General features: G+C 44.6%; 1 protein-coding gene across 5 annotated transcripts in view; it reads left to right on the plus strand.

Moving 5' to 3' along the window:
* Positions 1 to 855: 855 nt before the first annotated feature.
* The window catches only part of LOC111264161 (uncharacterized), a 134627-nt gene continuing 121505 nt past the window's right edge, over positions 856 to 13977 (plus strand). For 4 of the 5 annotated variants that reach the window (XR_015312584.1, XR_002682706.2, XR_002682705.2 and 1 more), the window contains exon 1: positions 856 to 1664. Coding sequence is in view for 2 of the 5 variants with exons in the window: in XM_086969965.1 (XP_086826091.1) it covers positions 1640 to 1664 (25 nt within the window). In the remaining 3 variants the exon portion in view is untranslated. The remainder of the gene's footprint in view (positions 1665 to 13977) is intronic. The other variant, XM_022839825.2, reaches the window with a different exon arrangement.

The raw sequence follows: 13977 nt of genomic DNA on the forward strand, positions 1-13977 counted from the left end.
CACGCATGGCTACGTTCAGATAAAAGGAGGTTAAATGAGCAATTTGGGCCTACTCGTTCGGCCTGCGTAAAGCTTTGATTGACAAATGTATCGTACACAGGTAAGCTGTGTAGGGCTCAGATCATAGACGCAAAAAGATGGCAGGCATCTAGTGATGTAAACTTCGTATTTTACTGTTCTTTTTTTCGCGACATACTACAACAATGACATGCATATCCATTGATGATCACATTTAGCATGCAATACATCAAAAGAACAAGTCCATATCTGTTTCGAACGGCGTCCCTATGGAAAACAAATCACCTCTCCCGGTAGAACTGAACAGCAGGAGCAATCGTCGTAGTAAAAGTAATAGTGATAGGGAGCGTCTCTGCATCTGTGTACCGAAGCAAACCATCCAAGTAAATTCTTGATTTGTGTTTGTCGTCGTCGCCGCCGCCGGCGCTGCCTTCGAGAAGAGGTTTGCCAAAGAGCGAGGAATAACGACGCCCTGAAGTAGCGGCAATGGCCATCGTAATCACAAAAATTTTGTTGCTGCTGGCGTTATCGTAAAGTTCCGTCAAGAGTACAAAATATTGCTCTAGCTAGCGCTTATATGCGCAAGCTGCCCTGACTTTTCGTTTACCAGTTTACCTTGGCCGTAGCTCGTCCGTTTACTCGTCTGGTCGCATTGCGCATCGCGCTAGTTGCTAGTCGCTACCCTAATTTATCCTTCTTTCCTGCCACCCTTGCGCCCTTCCCTCGACGTTGAATAACCCGAACTGAGCGAGGCAAGGCGATGGAAGCGAATCCACCCACGTCTCGTACGCCGACAACGGGATAAAATACCGAACGCCGGCGCGAGCTGCCGGGTCAGCCGACAAGTACGGCGACGCTGACGACCACAATGAGAAGGGATCTTAAGCAGACGTTTGGCAAGCGAACCACTCTCATAAATAGTTGTCCAGAGTGGATTCATCTTACCAGCGCGAGCGGAGTCACCCATCCGGGGGGGGGGAGGCGAGCGAATGTATGAAGAGTGGAAAGAGATGTAGAAACAGCCACGCGTTATTATACCGTAACCGACGACAAACTACGTGGCCTACCGTATTTGCGCGTGTGCATCTCGGTGATCGTAGTTATACGTGTGTATGCGTGCGTTTGTATTTGTAGAAATGTATGTTGTAACTGGGAGGGTTAACTCAGGTCGGCCCTATTCAGTACAAGTGTGGGCACCACTGGACGCGGAACCTCATGTTACACACGATCCATACATAAATGCATACACACGTCAACTTTACAGAAAGCAACTGCCCCTTTGTACTGCTGCCATCATTGGGACAATCAATCTCATCTATTCTACATATAACAGGGAAAGAAACGCATTCCCGGTTAGAAGCACAGAGGTTGCTTTTCCCCATCAGTATTATCATAGCTTCAGGTAGTTGCCAAGGCTGTGAAGTCTAAATACACGCAAAAGGTTCAGTTATATAATTGAGGAATTAACTTTTGGCTGAGAGATCAGACTAATTTCTGCTTTGTGTACGAGAACGTCAGTACGACTGTGTGTGCGGAGACGAAAAAACAAAGGATAAAGAAATGAAAAAAAAAAACAGAAATACGTCGAAAAAAATACGGCAATGTGCGCATCACAAAGTGTATGAAACATGTTTGTTCAATCCATGGTGAGTACATACAGCTTCGTATATGCAAACGAACTTTTGACCCTAAACTATATAGGTCACACTGTCCTTATCGTCATTATGAAGAAAATAGGTTGAAGGTGAGTTTGCCGTACACGGCACATGTGGTATGAGCGGACTAGTTACTGAGGTAAGGTTACGAGATGTGTTATTAACTAATCACTGAAAAGCTGGGTAGACAAATATACTTGATTGTAGAGTATATTTTTGAACACTTAATTTCCTTTTAGTTAGTGCCTCTCGGCATTTTAAATCACACATGTGGGGTGTGACGTACGTCGCTGTTTTACGCAATTACTCTATAAAATGAATAGGTCCAAATGAATAATATTCGATTGTTGTCGTATGTGAAAATAAGCTATCAATCGATTGGTTTTATGTTAAGAGCTTGTGGATTCCTACTTTCTGTACAGTACCGTAACCCCTATATCTTATTATAGATAGAAATACAAATGCTACGTACCATGATTGAAATTGCTCGTCGACATCGTTACTTTTTAACGGACCGTTGGTGAGAACATAAGTATCTAGGTGGCCTGAAAATATCTGAACGGCGATGTTTTTTGGTCACCATTTGCTCTGCACGGTAAACTGCATACAAGATAATGTTGACGGGTTAGTATTGTGTTCATTGGAGTCCCGTCATCCTTATAGTGGTTGGTTGAGTTAAAGTGCTCTTTCGGGGTTATGTTTACACTCTGGATTAAACAGCACGAATTGTGCCAGCATCCTATAGTAGGACTGTGTTATGTTTGATCAGAACTTTCGGAACGAACCGCGTGGCACCTCGCTAGGTCCTGGCGTTAGCGATATCACATGCTGCACGTAGATTAAGCGACCCAGCCCGTTTCGTTAGAGTTGAAGAAGCTGTGTGTCGACCACTGATGCTGAGATACGTGCTTTTTTGTTAGGGTTAATTTAAGCACACTTCCAATTCGAGTAACTGCCAACTGCCAGTTTTGGCCTCCACTGCGATGCAGGGAATTTTGTGTCCGAGTTTACTGAGCGCTCGCTGTATACATAAATGAGAGCAAGGCGTCGTCAGTGTATCGTATCTAGTGGGCACTACCGCTCATCCTTGCATGTCTGTGTTTTTTCGCAGCTGATCGCTTGCTGAAGAACTGGGTAATGGCTGGATATGCCGATGGATGTAGTGAGGATAAAAGAGCTTCAAGGAAGCATCCAAGCGTGGCAAAGGCACGTTCTCAATGGGAGAGACAAACGTTGATAGCATGACGCTCCTAGGGCACTCCCCTTTTGTACCTCACATGGCAAATTGCATAGTGCAGTCCCCTTCCATGAGACTTAGAAAAAGAAATATTTAATATGTTTTGTTGGCGGCATAGAGAAGGAGTTGAATTAGTTTATATTTAATGCTGGATTAGAGGTCGAACTGGGCTTAACATAACAGCACTGCAATAGCGGCTGCCATTAATGCGTTCTTGGATAGACTAACCCATTAACAATGAAGTGCCTAAAGGTAAAATTTGTGCTTATTTGTGTGATTATCACCTACCAGCCTGGCTTACACTTCATTTCAGATCAGATCAAAACCGCCGATCACGTAAGACCAAATCTTTGTTCCTATTCAGTTGTCTATACTGACATCCATATATATTATAAGCTATAGGCGCGGACGGCTTACGGGATTAGTATGTCCAACGATGCTTCATACATAGACATTGTGCGTTTTCAATAATTTACAAATTATTTCTCGCATAAATGGAGAGACTCTGCTTTCGTAGTACACGCTTTAAATAATAGATGGTCCCGAGATAATCGAGAGATACTGAAATGCACAAGACGCTTAGAGAAGGTAAACTGTCGCTGTGATCAGTGACGCGTTAAATAATCAGAATAGCCGAACGCGTGTAACGTCATGCTGGACATTATCGATCACCTCGATTTCAGCTCACTCTTCATTCATCTTATAAGGCAATGGCTATTTTCTATTGAGCGTTTTCTTTCAACAAAACATAATTAAATTAATGCGTCCATCGGTTTTGTCTACTAAATCACTTATCGAACAATTTATCCAAAGCATTACATACATTACGCACCCGTACATAGGCAAGCAGCGTACATATGAAGGGAAGCAGTCAGTGGCTGAAAGGTGCAGAGAAAAAGGCTTACTTTTCATGCAATGCGCGATTAAGCTATCTTGTATGTGTTGGCTCGATTAGGATTTTGTCGTTGACGGTGGTTTTTGTCTGGCATCTGTTTACTAACGATCTGTACACCACATAGCTTAACATCATCTTCTTGGCCAATGGCCGTGTGATTGTGTTGTAAAACGACCACACTTGACGGCAACACAGGATCTGGTTGCGCCCTCGATGACTCGGGCAACGGTCGGAAGGCGAAAGTGCGATCGATTTTCGCCAGTTGGTTGGCGGGTGCTAGGCTAGAGTCCTCCGCCCCCCTGTTCTTCACATACAAACATTTCTCGTCCGACTGCTCCACGGCAAGCGAGCGTCTTCTGCCACTGACAGCTGCTCTCCTAGGCTTCGAAGGCGGAGACTTGAAGTACGAGCATGGCAAACGCGTAACGGGAGACGCGATTACGACGAAGCAGGTCTTTCGATCCAGCTAGCCAGTCAAGCAGTCAGGAAGAGAGTCATCCAAACAGCCTTGTGGCTGTTGTTTATTCAGCGTGAAGAACTAAGCAGATGGCAGCGGAGAAGGATATATGTATGGCTACCAAATTTCCTTAATCTCACTCAGACATACCGATCCATCCTAGGATCGCATCAATCCAATATTATTCTTTTCCATTTCATTTTTTTCGAATTCGAAGCAAACGTGGGGTCTCATATCTAAATCTTACGTCTTTTCAACGATTTCCAAGCATCATCGTCTTTGCCGTTCAACATAATCGTATCGTTGTTGTTCGTGAGATCACTAGCATCACTGCTCACCGCTATTCCACGGCTGTGCTTTTTGCCATTCTAATTCCACATCTACCTGCCTGTTCGAAGAGATGGACCCTTAAGAATGGCCCACGGAACCTTTAACTTCTAACCATCTTAGTTAATTTGCGGTGTCGCATAGTTCAGCGGTATGCGTCCCAGGCTCAACGTTCGTTCCTTTTCCAACCGGCCTTTCACGGAGTACGACGAAGATTTAAACGAGAAGACAAGGCTTGGACGCTTTTTGTTTCAATGAGCGCACCATTCCTTACGCCGCCAGTCGTACGATGTATTCCGGCGCCTCTTTTTTCTCTCAATCCACATTCCTTTTTGAATCTTGGCATGGCCTGCAAGGAGACCACTTGCTGGAACGGACCGAACCTTAAGAAGTTACGAGCAACCGCTGACCGCTGAAGGAAAGTAATAGAGTAAGTTCGCTTAGATTCGATGTTAGACTGCTGTGCGTCACTTGTCTCTGCGGTCGGAACGCGTGTAAACAGCAATTTCCATGAAAACATGCAAGAGGTGGTCCCTCTGCGCGAAGCGGGGAATTCAAGCGAGAAGGGACAGAAGTGAATACGAGAGCCTCACGGCTACCGCATTTACGTAGCTTTTGTGCTTCTGCTGGCAAGGGAGAGTCTCTTCTCGGTGGATTCGAGCCGATCGGTTGCTTGCTTGCTTTCGATACCAGTTACACTGGAAGCACCGCCGGTCGTTCTCATTGTAGCCATTCGAGTATTACACAAGAAGGTAAACGCCAATAACGCAAGCATCCGAATGTGAAAAGTAAGATCGAGCGCCCGCCTGCAGTGACATAGGTATGCTTTAAGGTGCCGTCCTTTTTGAACCCAGAAAGCAGTTTCGATGCGTTTCATTGTGCGAAACATTGTTCAGAACAGGTAGCGCTGTGAAGGCTAGGATTCAAGCGCAGGTGTCGATATTTAATTATCCAGAGTCGCTCAGACGGAAGCGCTTCTATAACTACACAACAGAATTTATCGAAATTGAAATTTGCCTTTGTAGGTAAGCGTATGCTGTTTGTGTCGGGATCATTTGGTCGAGCAACAGATGTGCGAACAAAGATCATCTCTATTCAAGCCTGCTGTCATTTATCTGTCACCCACTATATAGCCGTAATATGATAGTCATTAACCTATATGTTTGACGGGTATGTAGAATCAATATTAACTATCGTACCTTGCGCACAACCTTTTTCAAAGTAACTCTGCGCACGGCTCTATTTACGACAATCAGAAGAAAACTTGGCCCCTTTACCGTCTATTATTGCACTGAAACATTAGCACGTGACGCTCCTTTATTGTACAATATGTAGAACTTATATATATATAAACCTATATTCATACTATACAGTGGTACCTTTTGTCCTCAGAGCATACGTCGCGTCACCGACCACGAATCTACAAAAGCTGGCCAGCTTTTCCTAAGTAGATATTTTATGGCCACGGCACCGGATCGACGTATTCATTATACAAGTAATATTGATTAAACATTTATTCAAGCGCTGAACACACATCACGAAAGCAAACATTTAGTATGGAAACGTCATAATTAAAACGATTCAATATACACAACACTTGTGCGGTACCATAGAGATTCTATTTCGTGTTAGCACGTTATCAATCCTGCTCCAAGTTGGTGGGCAGACCTGATGCCATTTAATAATAATGCCAGAGTCAACATGTTGCTAACGCATTTGTTCGAAATGAGGCCTTGACCCGCGTGTACGTTCTCTCAGGGACTGGCAACCGAAAACCTAAAAAGACACAACAGTTGACCTGAAGGCAATCGATTAATAGTTTTAGCGGCCGCCACATGGAACCCAAATGAGAAAGGAGGCGATTCGCTTCCGGCGTTTATTAGTAAACAAATAGGAAGCATATAGGGCTAGTGCGTTGACGATACGGCCGAAAACAAGTTACGTTTCTGCGTGAAAGACCTTCTCATTGTCATGGCTTCGTTGACACGATCGACTATTGCCTATTTTCAAGCAGTCATTTAAAATATACAAAAGACATGATATGTTCGCGTGTATTGTCTTTAAAAGACGTATGCTTTTGGTTGTTTACTTACTTGATGATAGATAAGGCACTACTTAATGCTTCATATTAATATAATGATAATTTCGGCCTATGTTAATCGTACGACACTTTTTTAAAATGGAAATCCAGTCAGTTTGCTCTACTGGGGCACCGTGAAATTGTGAGAGCGTCTCTGTTGGTATCCTGTACTGGAATTATTTACCATAGTGCGTCTTGCCACCGTAATGGGCCAATCCTACAGTAAACTAGCCATAACAAGCATCGTGCACTGTGAACTGTGTGCAAAGAAGTGAAATAGATTGTATGCGAAAATGTAGAGATGAAAGAACACGCGTGCACGTCTCTTTGTCAAACCCATCGGATTCTTTTTCTTCGAAGCTACTTACTATGCGTGTGAGAATTCGTGTTGATAGCCAGTTATACATGGCCGCGATGATGCTACAATAGACCCCTACGACTCTCATAACCACACCACGATAGAGAACTAGAGAAGATTCGTACACGAGGCGGATGTAATAGAGAATGCATTGGAATGGCAATTCTTCGAAGGCGTCGCAAGAAAGCAAGTGGGACAGCAATCGTAAGGTGGCCAAAAGGGGCGGAAACGGAGTTCGAAGCTGAGACCCTTGTATGCGTTGAATCACATATAGAGCTGAATTGAGAAAACGATACACTGCTTCGGTTCGAGGACTAACTTTTAGTTTTTATAGGCCATACAACGGCTATTGCTCAACAGCAATGAGGACGACCACGACAGACGATAACGGCGACGGTGATAACGCACAAAGAATAGGCCAGGCCAACACTGGAGAAATTTCTATTTAAAGTGATATTCCTCTCCTTAATAAAAGATTTTCCATAAACCACCTCGCTTGTACAATAAGCCAAAGTCCAATACGTCCAGGGCTCTTTCTTTCTCTACATAGCTTTGGTCATTTTCAGTTTAAAGCTTCAAAACACCCCCACAGACAAGTTTACAGTTCGTGCTCGCTGTTATCCATCAGACACATTCAACTAGTGAACACACAATGTCGATGTCCGTCCGAACGAGCTAAGCAGTACGCTTCAACGCGTTCACTGCGATAGCCAAGTCAGCCATACCTAGTGTTCCTCAGGGCGAATTTATGTTGAAGTTTACCACATACCGGACACAAAAAAGTCCAAAAAAAAAACAGAGAAGTAATGTCATGAACGATGGCTCCGGAGACGCCGTTGCTTTTTGTCCTTTCATTTCCTGATTGCGACCATTATCTCCTGGTTGGATCTGTTCGCCGTCTATCGTCGACCTCATGGCATGTCCATGTTGAAGCAATGGGACTCGTAGGCCAGTTTCTTTGAGAGCAACCTTTACCTTGAGTTAGTTATACTGCTGCTGTTGTTGTTGTTGTTAGGTCCGCGATTATACGGTACTCCGCCTTCTTCGACGCATCCTTTCACGCGATGCGTAGTGTGAGGCTTACACAATGTGTATACGATCTCCTTAGCGCTCACACGCCTTCAAATTTCTACAGGAAACCGGCACGAGCCGGTCTATATGGTACAAACCTACCATCATCTAGGTTTAGCTTTATCCTTTCCTAATATGTGTATATCTATATGAATATGAGGTAAGCCGGGACGACCACGCTGTTTGGTTCGGTATCCTTCTAATCATCTTTGGGCCTTCAAGCGCTCGTCTGCAGCAAATTACGGCAGTGACTGGCCTAAGAATTTTTTTAAGCTGGGACACCTTTCCTCAAACAGGATCTCAGTAGTCCCAGCCTTTGCGTAAAGCCGCTAGCTATCCTACCTACCCGTTGACGTGCCGTTGAGGTGCAGAAGACAAACCCCAACTAAAAGAACGCTCATTGGTTCGTTTAGCCCTGACAGTTTGCGTTTGAAAGATATTCGAAGGGACTAGAACTGCGAAAACAAGGTCGACGAAGTGTGTTTATCCTCGAGTCGGGGAGGCTATCTCGTCACGTCCGGACCGACCATAGGCCAAAACTCACGCGCACTCAGTAAACTAACTGCTGGTCCTTCATCTCTAGCTCGCCGCATAGCTGACGATGTTGGTTCAACGTAATAATAAATGACAGCAGCATACAGCGACTAAGTCAGACGGATAACCGGCGACAGTGGTGGGGGTGGTACCGCTCACGACAGACTGTCCACGATAGGCCGCTCCTACACCGCCGTATATAACGCTATCCCAAGCACTGGAGCACTGACTGGCTGGATTGCTAAATGGATGGCTAGCCGAGCAGGTGACTTACACACCCACACTCAGGCAGATCAGGCGAAAGAAGATGGCACTAGCACCACGAACGGAAAAACAGCCGGGAACAAATTCACTAGGAGCTGCTGCTGCGGCATCGGCAACGACGGTGGCGGTGGCCACAGAGACAGCAGTGCTAGCGGCGGCAGTTGAAGCGGGGGCCGGTTGCCCACGGGATGACAACGGCGTTCTCACGGCGGAATGACTATGACGTGCTGATTCGTCACCGATGGCCAAATCATCAAAGAGTCAAACAAACGGTCTTCACTGTCAAGGGTAGTCTACGTGATGCTAGATGATACGATGGTAATTTTCCTATCCGAATTTTTCGTTGTAGCAGTACGAATATTATACATGATGTATGCTGCACAGGCTGTAGGCCTCCCATTTAGTTGCGAAAGTTGTCATCGATGCCAGCCAAAATTAAGCTATTGTGCTCAACAGGAGCTGCGTAGACACAGGTTGATGGGGTATCGCGTTTTTGCAGGCCCTCTTTTGTTTAGGTTAGAAACGTCCAAGATATGGTGGGCCATAGCCCATCTAAAAAGCGTTGTGTGTCCATATAACATATCATCATAGAGTAATTCTAAGACTAGACTAATTAACATTCATAGAGTAATAAAATACAACTTTCGTATCAGTGCAATACGGAATTCTGTTCCGTATTGCATTCATACGAAAATGTATGTTGACAGTATGTCCGCACGTCCGTAGTAAATATCTAACAATCCCTTTCGTACACGATTTCGCAATAGGATCACTGAAAACAAATAAAGCTGATAACTGCCTCGAGACATAAACTTATTGATACTTGGTAGTTCACAAAGTTCTTAACTTTCACTTCAATATAAAATCAATCGGCGAGTTCGTCGGACCAATGTTAAGATATTATTCTATGCAGAAGCATAAACATTTACCGCCAGAGGCAACGAACACCGTAATGGTGAACGCCATATACCTCAATTGGTTGGTTATAGCAGTGTCGTCAAAATGAAACATTCCGACATGTGGGTTTGCCCAGAATTTGCAAAAGTGCCAGGGCACGGCCTTCTTTAGCAAAGGGCGGGACACTTGAGTCAACCAGCTAAACTGGCCACAACGCAGTCATCATCGCGGTTCAGTTTCATGCGGCCCGGACGCTTAAGATGTACTAATGTTAGCAATGGCCGCTATAATCTTAGTGACACGCAGTCTCATCATCGCTCCGCGTCAAACAGATGAGCCGTTCGCCTGAAAAGCGATAATGGGTTCTTTGAATTCGCGACCATTGTGCTATACAGTGTAAGCAAAGTCACTTTCTATGGAGGAACTTACGTAAATGAACACAGGCTTATATACACGCGTCCGTCCGCGGATCAAGCTTTGGCGGACGCTGGGAATCGGCGCCGGCAGTCAGCAGGTATATGTGGCCAAAGATCGGAGGGTATTGTGGACGATCGATGTGTTGGCCACCTCACCAACATTTTAGTTAATGTTTATAGCTCAGACTGCGGACGTAAGCGACTATTGCCCACCGTGTCCAGTACCATTTCGCATTCGAGGGTCTCTTCATAGCTCGGCTTAGTTCACTTCATCTCGAATCAGTTGTCGCGGCATTGAATAGTAATGATACGAGTCATAATCGTAGCGTCGTCTTTGTGGAAACTGGCAATAATGTAACGGCTGAACTAGCAAAAGTAGTAAATGATGACATTTGCATACGGCGACAGCATCAACATCCGCCCTCAACGTCCGGCAATGCGTCACGTTTGAGCCTTGACGGTTTGACGACACAACCTGCAATAATCGCGCTCCGTATACACGAATCTTCCAGTATTAGTGATGATGTACTGTGACTCAAAGAAAGGGCGTTGGCAATGCCTTCCGGTTCAGGGTTTAGATAAGAACTGACTCTGTTCATTTTATGATGAGTCAAGTTGCAAAAGAAGTTTGGTCGCATTCGGGCACGCCCTCGCACGTTACGTTGTTCTGAATAGGGATTCTGACATACGGGTTGAATCCATTACCTGGCATTAGATAAACATTGTGTTTACCGGTTCCAAATGGCTGCTAGATGTGGATTGTGGTCATGAAAAAATTCGCGCAGGGGAGTGCGAAAGTGAGCCTAGATAACATGTCTTTAGCATCAATTTCAGTAAAAAGCATTTTGAGATGATAGTAATAATAATAATAATGCATGTTCTAAATGTAATTCATAAGTTTTCGATAATGTAAGCCCAGCCATTGTGGGTCAACATCCCGAGAAATTGAAAAAAAAACCCAGAAACGATAAATACATGTGCCGCTATGAATTCAAATTAAGAAACTCTAGTGACAATATATACTACATCTGTTCAAGTAGCGCTGGAAGCTATGGCACTTCGCTGTTCCTGTATATAAAATCGGCTGATAATCTGCTATTAACCATTTTTGCTGGAACGTGATTCTTCACTCTCGGTTGAACTCGGCCGGTGTAAATACTATACTATCCTACGTGATTGCCCCGGCACCAGTTCACTTTTCAACAAAAGTGTTCATGCTCGATTCTAGAAGGCTCGCCAGTAAGTAACACGATTTGTCTGTTAGCTATTCCGTTCCGTTATAATACAAATTATCGATCAGAAATAACGCAGACTCTGGACGAGAGAAAGCGTACTACAGCCGAGACGCAAAAAACGTTGAATATCTAATACGTTCGGGCTATCGCGCATGCATGCACGCACGTATGTACGTGCGTGCCATCTACCTATGACAACAGGTTCGACTTGTAGAAGGAAAGGCGCCACTGATTTGTTGTGATTCGGAGAGAAGAAGAAGAAGCTACAATTATCAGTGCAGATCGGATAAACCTTCTAAATTGATATTTTATTCAAACTAATTGATTCGCATTTATTCAGGTATAGGCAGGTAGCATAGACTTGATAGCGGGCTGTTTACGATATCGTAGGTTCTCTGTTTCTGTTACAGAACAGAGATGGCATAAGGAAGGCATTATCAAGGCGAAGGTTGACGCTTCCTTCATAAGTCCAAAATACCATTTCTAGACAGAGATAATGCAAAAAGCAATAAACGGTTCTATGCGATATAACATTTATTACTACCACACTCAAAATCATTGTCGTTGTATGCTCCAGCCCCTGTCTGGCAATAGGAGCTCTATGAAGTGTTGAATCTTGAAAGCGATGTCTGCCTATATAATCATCGAGGCCCAATAAAAGTAGGATGCTTGCCAAAGTATCCAAATATAGATAGCTGTTCCATCGAAGCGTTAACATGGTTATCAGTAAGCGAGTAGGCATGATCCTACAACTAATTACAAATTGACTACTATTATACTGCTTGAATTTGTCTCCACGTGACGCTTAGCTATCCGCTAACCGCTTGTATACGTTCAAAAAGTTACGTTCGGATGTCACCGTGCGTAGTAAGCTCTACGCCACTCGTATAGCTGCGAGCATTTTGCTTTCCTTCAACTTCTACCAGTCTGGCTAGATAGTGCAAAAATCAATGGGGTCGAGTGGCGTCGGTTGTCCAAATATGCTTTTACAACTAGGCTACTTCGGCAGTGGATGGGTAGATAGGTAACTAGATAGGAGGGTAGGGGGACGTTTTGCTGGGTGGCGTTATTGCCTAGAGCGAGCAGAGTCTGCTTTCCTCGTCGTTGCGAACCTAGAAACACCTTTGCAGGTTCTCGAGTTGAGGGACGAGCGGAGCAGCCAAGCCCAGAGCAACTTCCTGTTCGTCTTCTCTCTTCGGTCGTTCAGTCATCTGTTCGCTTTGAGTCGTTAGTCTGAGTACCCGCTCCGCGCAGTCGAGTTAATTAGAGCCTTAACGTTCCTCCAAGCTCGCGCTAACAAGAAACAACACTTTCGAAACATGAAACCGGACCTATCGGGCGTCGGAGCTGCAAGCCGCAGAAGGCAGCAGGACGCCTGTCTACGACTGTGGTGAAGCTGGCTGTGGACGAGTGTTTTTTGTTCAGCTAATACATTGGACAATACAAGGCATGAGATAAAAGAACCTCGGAGCATACCCCCGAACTGTATTTAACATTCAACAGGAGCGAAGCTACGGTGCAAGAGCACTGCAGCGCTACTCAGGATCAGACAGCGGTCAACCGACAGCATAGGAAAAATAACTGGCCTGCCATAGTTTGTAATGTCGTCACAACGATGGACACCCATGTAAATTTACATGGCGATATGTGGCTACCAGGGGTGAACAACAGCGTCTACTAGACGTTCGAAATTTACAGTGCTGCTATAGACTACGGTAGAGTTTAGAGCTAGACTTTCTGCTGAGTTTATCAGGCGCGCTACTCGTTCGACCCTATCTCGTTCGTTCCATACCAAATTTAATTGGGTGGAATAGCTGGCCCTTGGGAAGAGCGAATCACTCGTAACGTGTAGTCTGTATATATGTGTGTGTGTACACAGCTCATTGGCCTGCCGAGGTTGTAGGCAGGCTGTATACAAGGCTGTATTTTAGGGGTAGCATTAGCTAGCCGACCGTCTACACAGCCTTGCTTATTTGCTTATCCGCCAGCCATATTGACCCCGTTTGCAACAACAAGATCATTACTGAAAGCCCCCTCTTTGCCGCCACAGTTTGCCGAACTTAATTTAATAACGAAATCAATTATGTGTCTTGGCTGAAATAGCGACAATGCGGAGTCAAATTTATGATACGCCGTCCGTAGCTTAGAAGCGTTTCTAGAGACACTGCTTTTATATAAACTGATCCCAAATCACCGCAGTCCAATTATTCCTCTAACCAAAACACGAAGCGTATATCTTATGTTGAGGTACTTGTTTATATCAATCAATTCCAGTGTACATTTGCCTACCAATTTTATGTAATTGCACCTGTCGATGTGTATGTATTGACCTTTTATCAGCAAAAGTCGATTTTTTTCATACAAAATTACATAGAACATATGCATGAGCTCCATCTGCTCCAAAGGAATCTTTAGTCGGCTGTACAGGAAGCAGTTTGTATTGCTACATTGTGTGCATGGAGTGCACTTATTTTTCTATCTAAGAACAAATAGTACGGCATTCTCGGAAACGACGACTATATAGCTTGTCGGC

This window comes from Varroa jacobsoni, unplaced genomic scaffold (genome assembly GCF_002532875.2).
Source record: "Varroa jacobsoni isolate VJ856 unplaced genomic scaffold, vjacob_1.0 scaffold_824, whole genome shotgun sequence".
NCBI classification, from domain to species: Eukaryota; Metazoa; Arthropoda; class Arachnida; order Mesostigmata; family Varroidae; genus Varroa; species Varroa jacobsoni.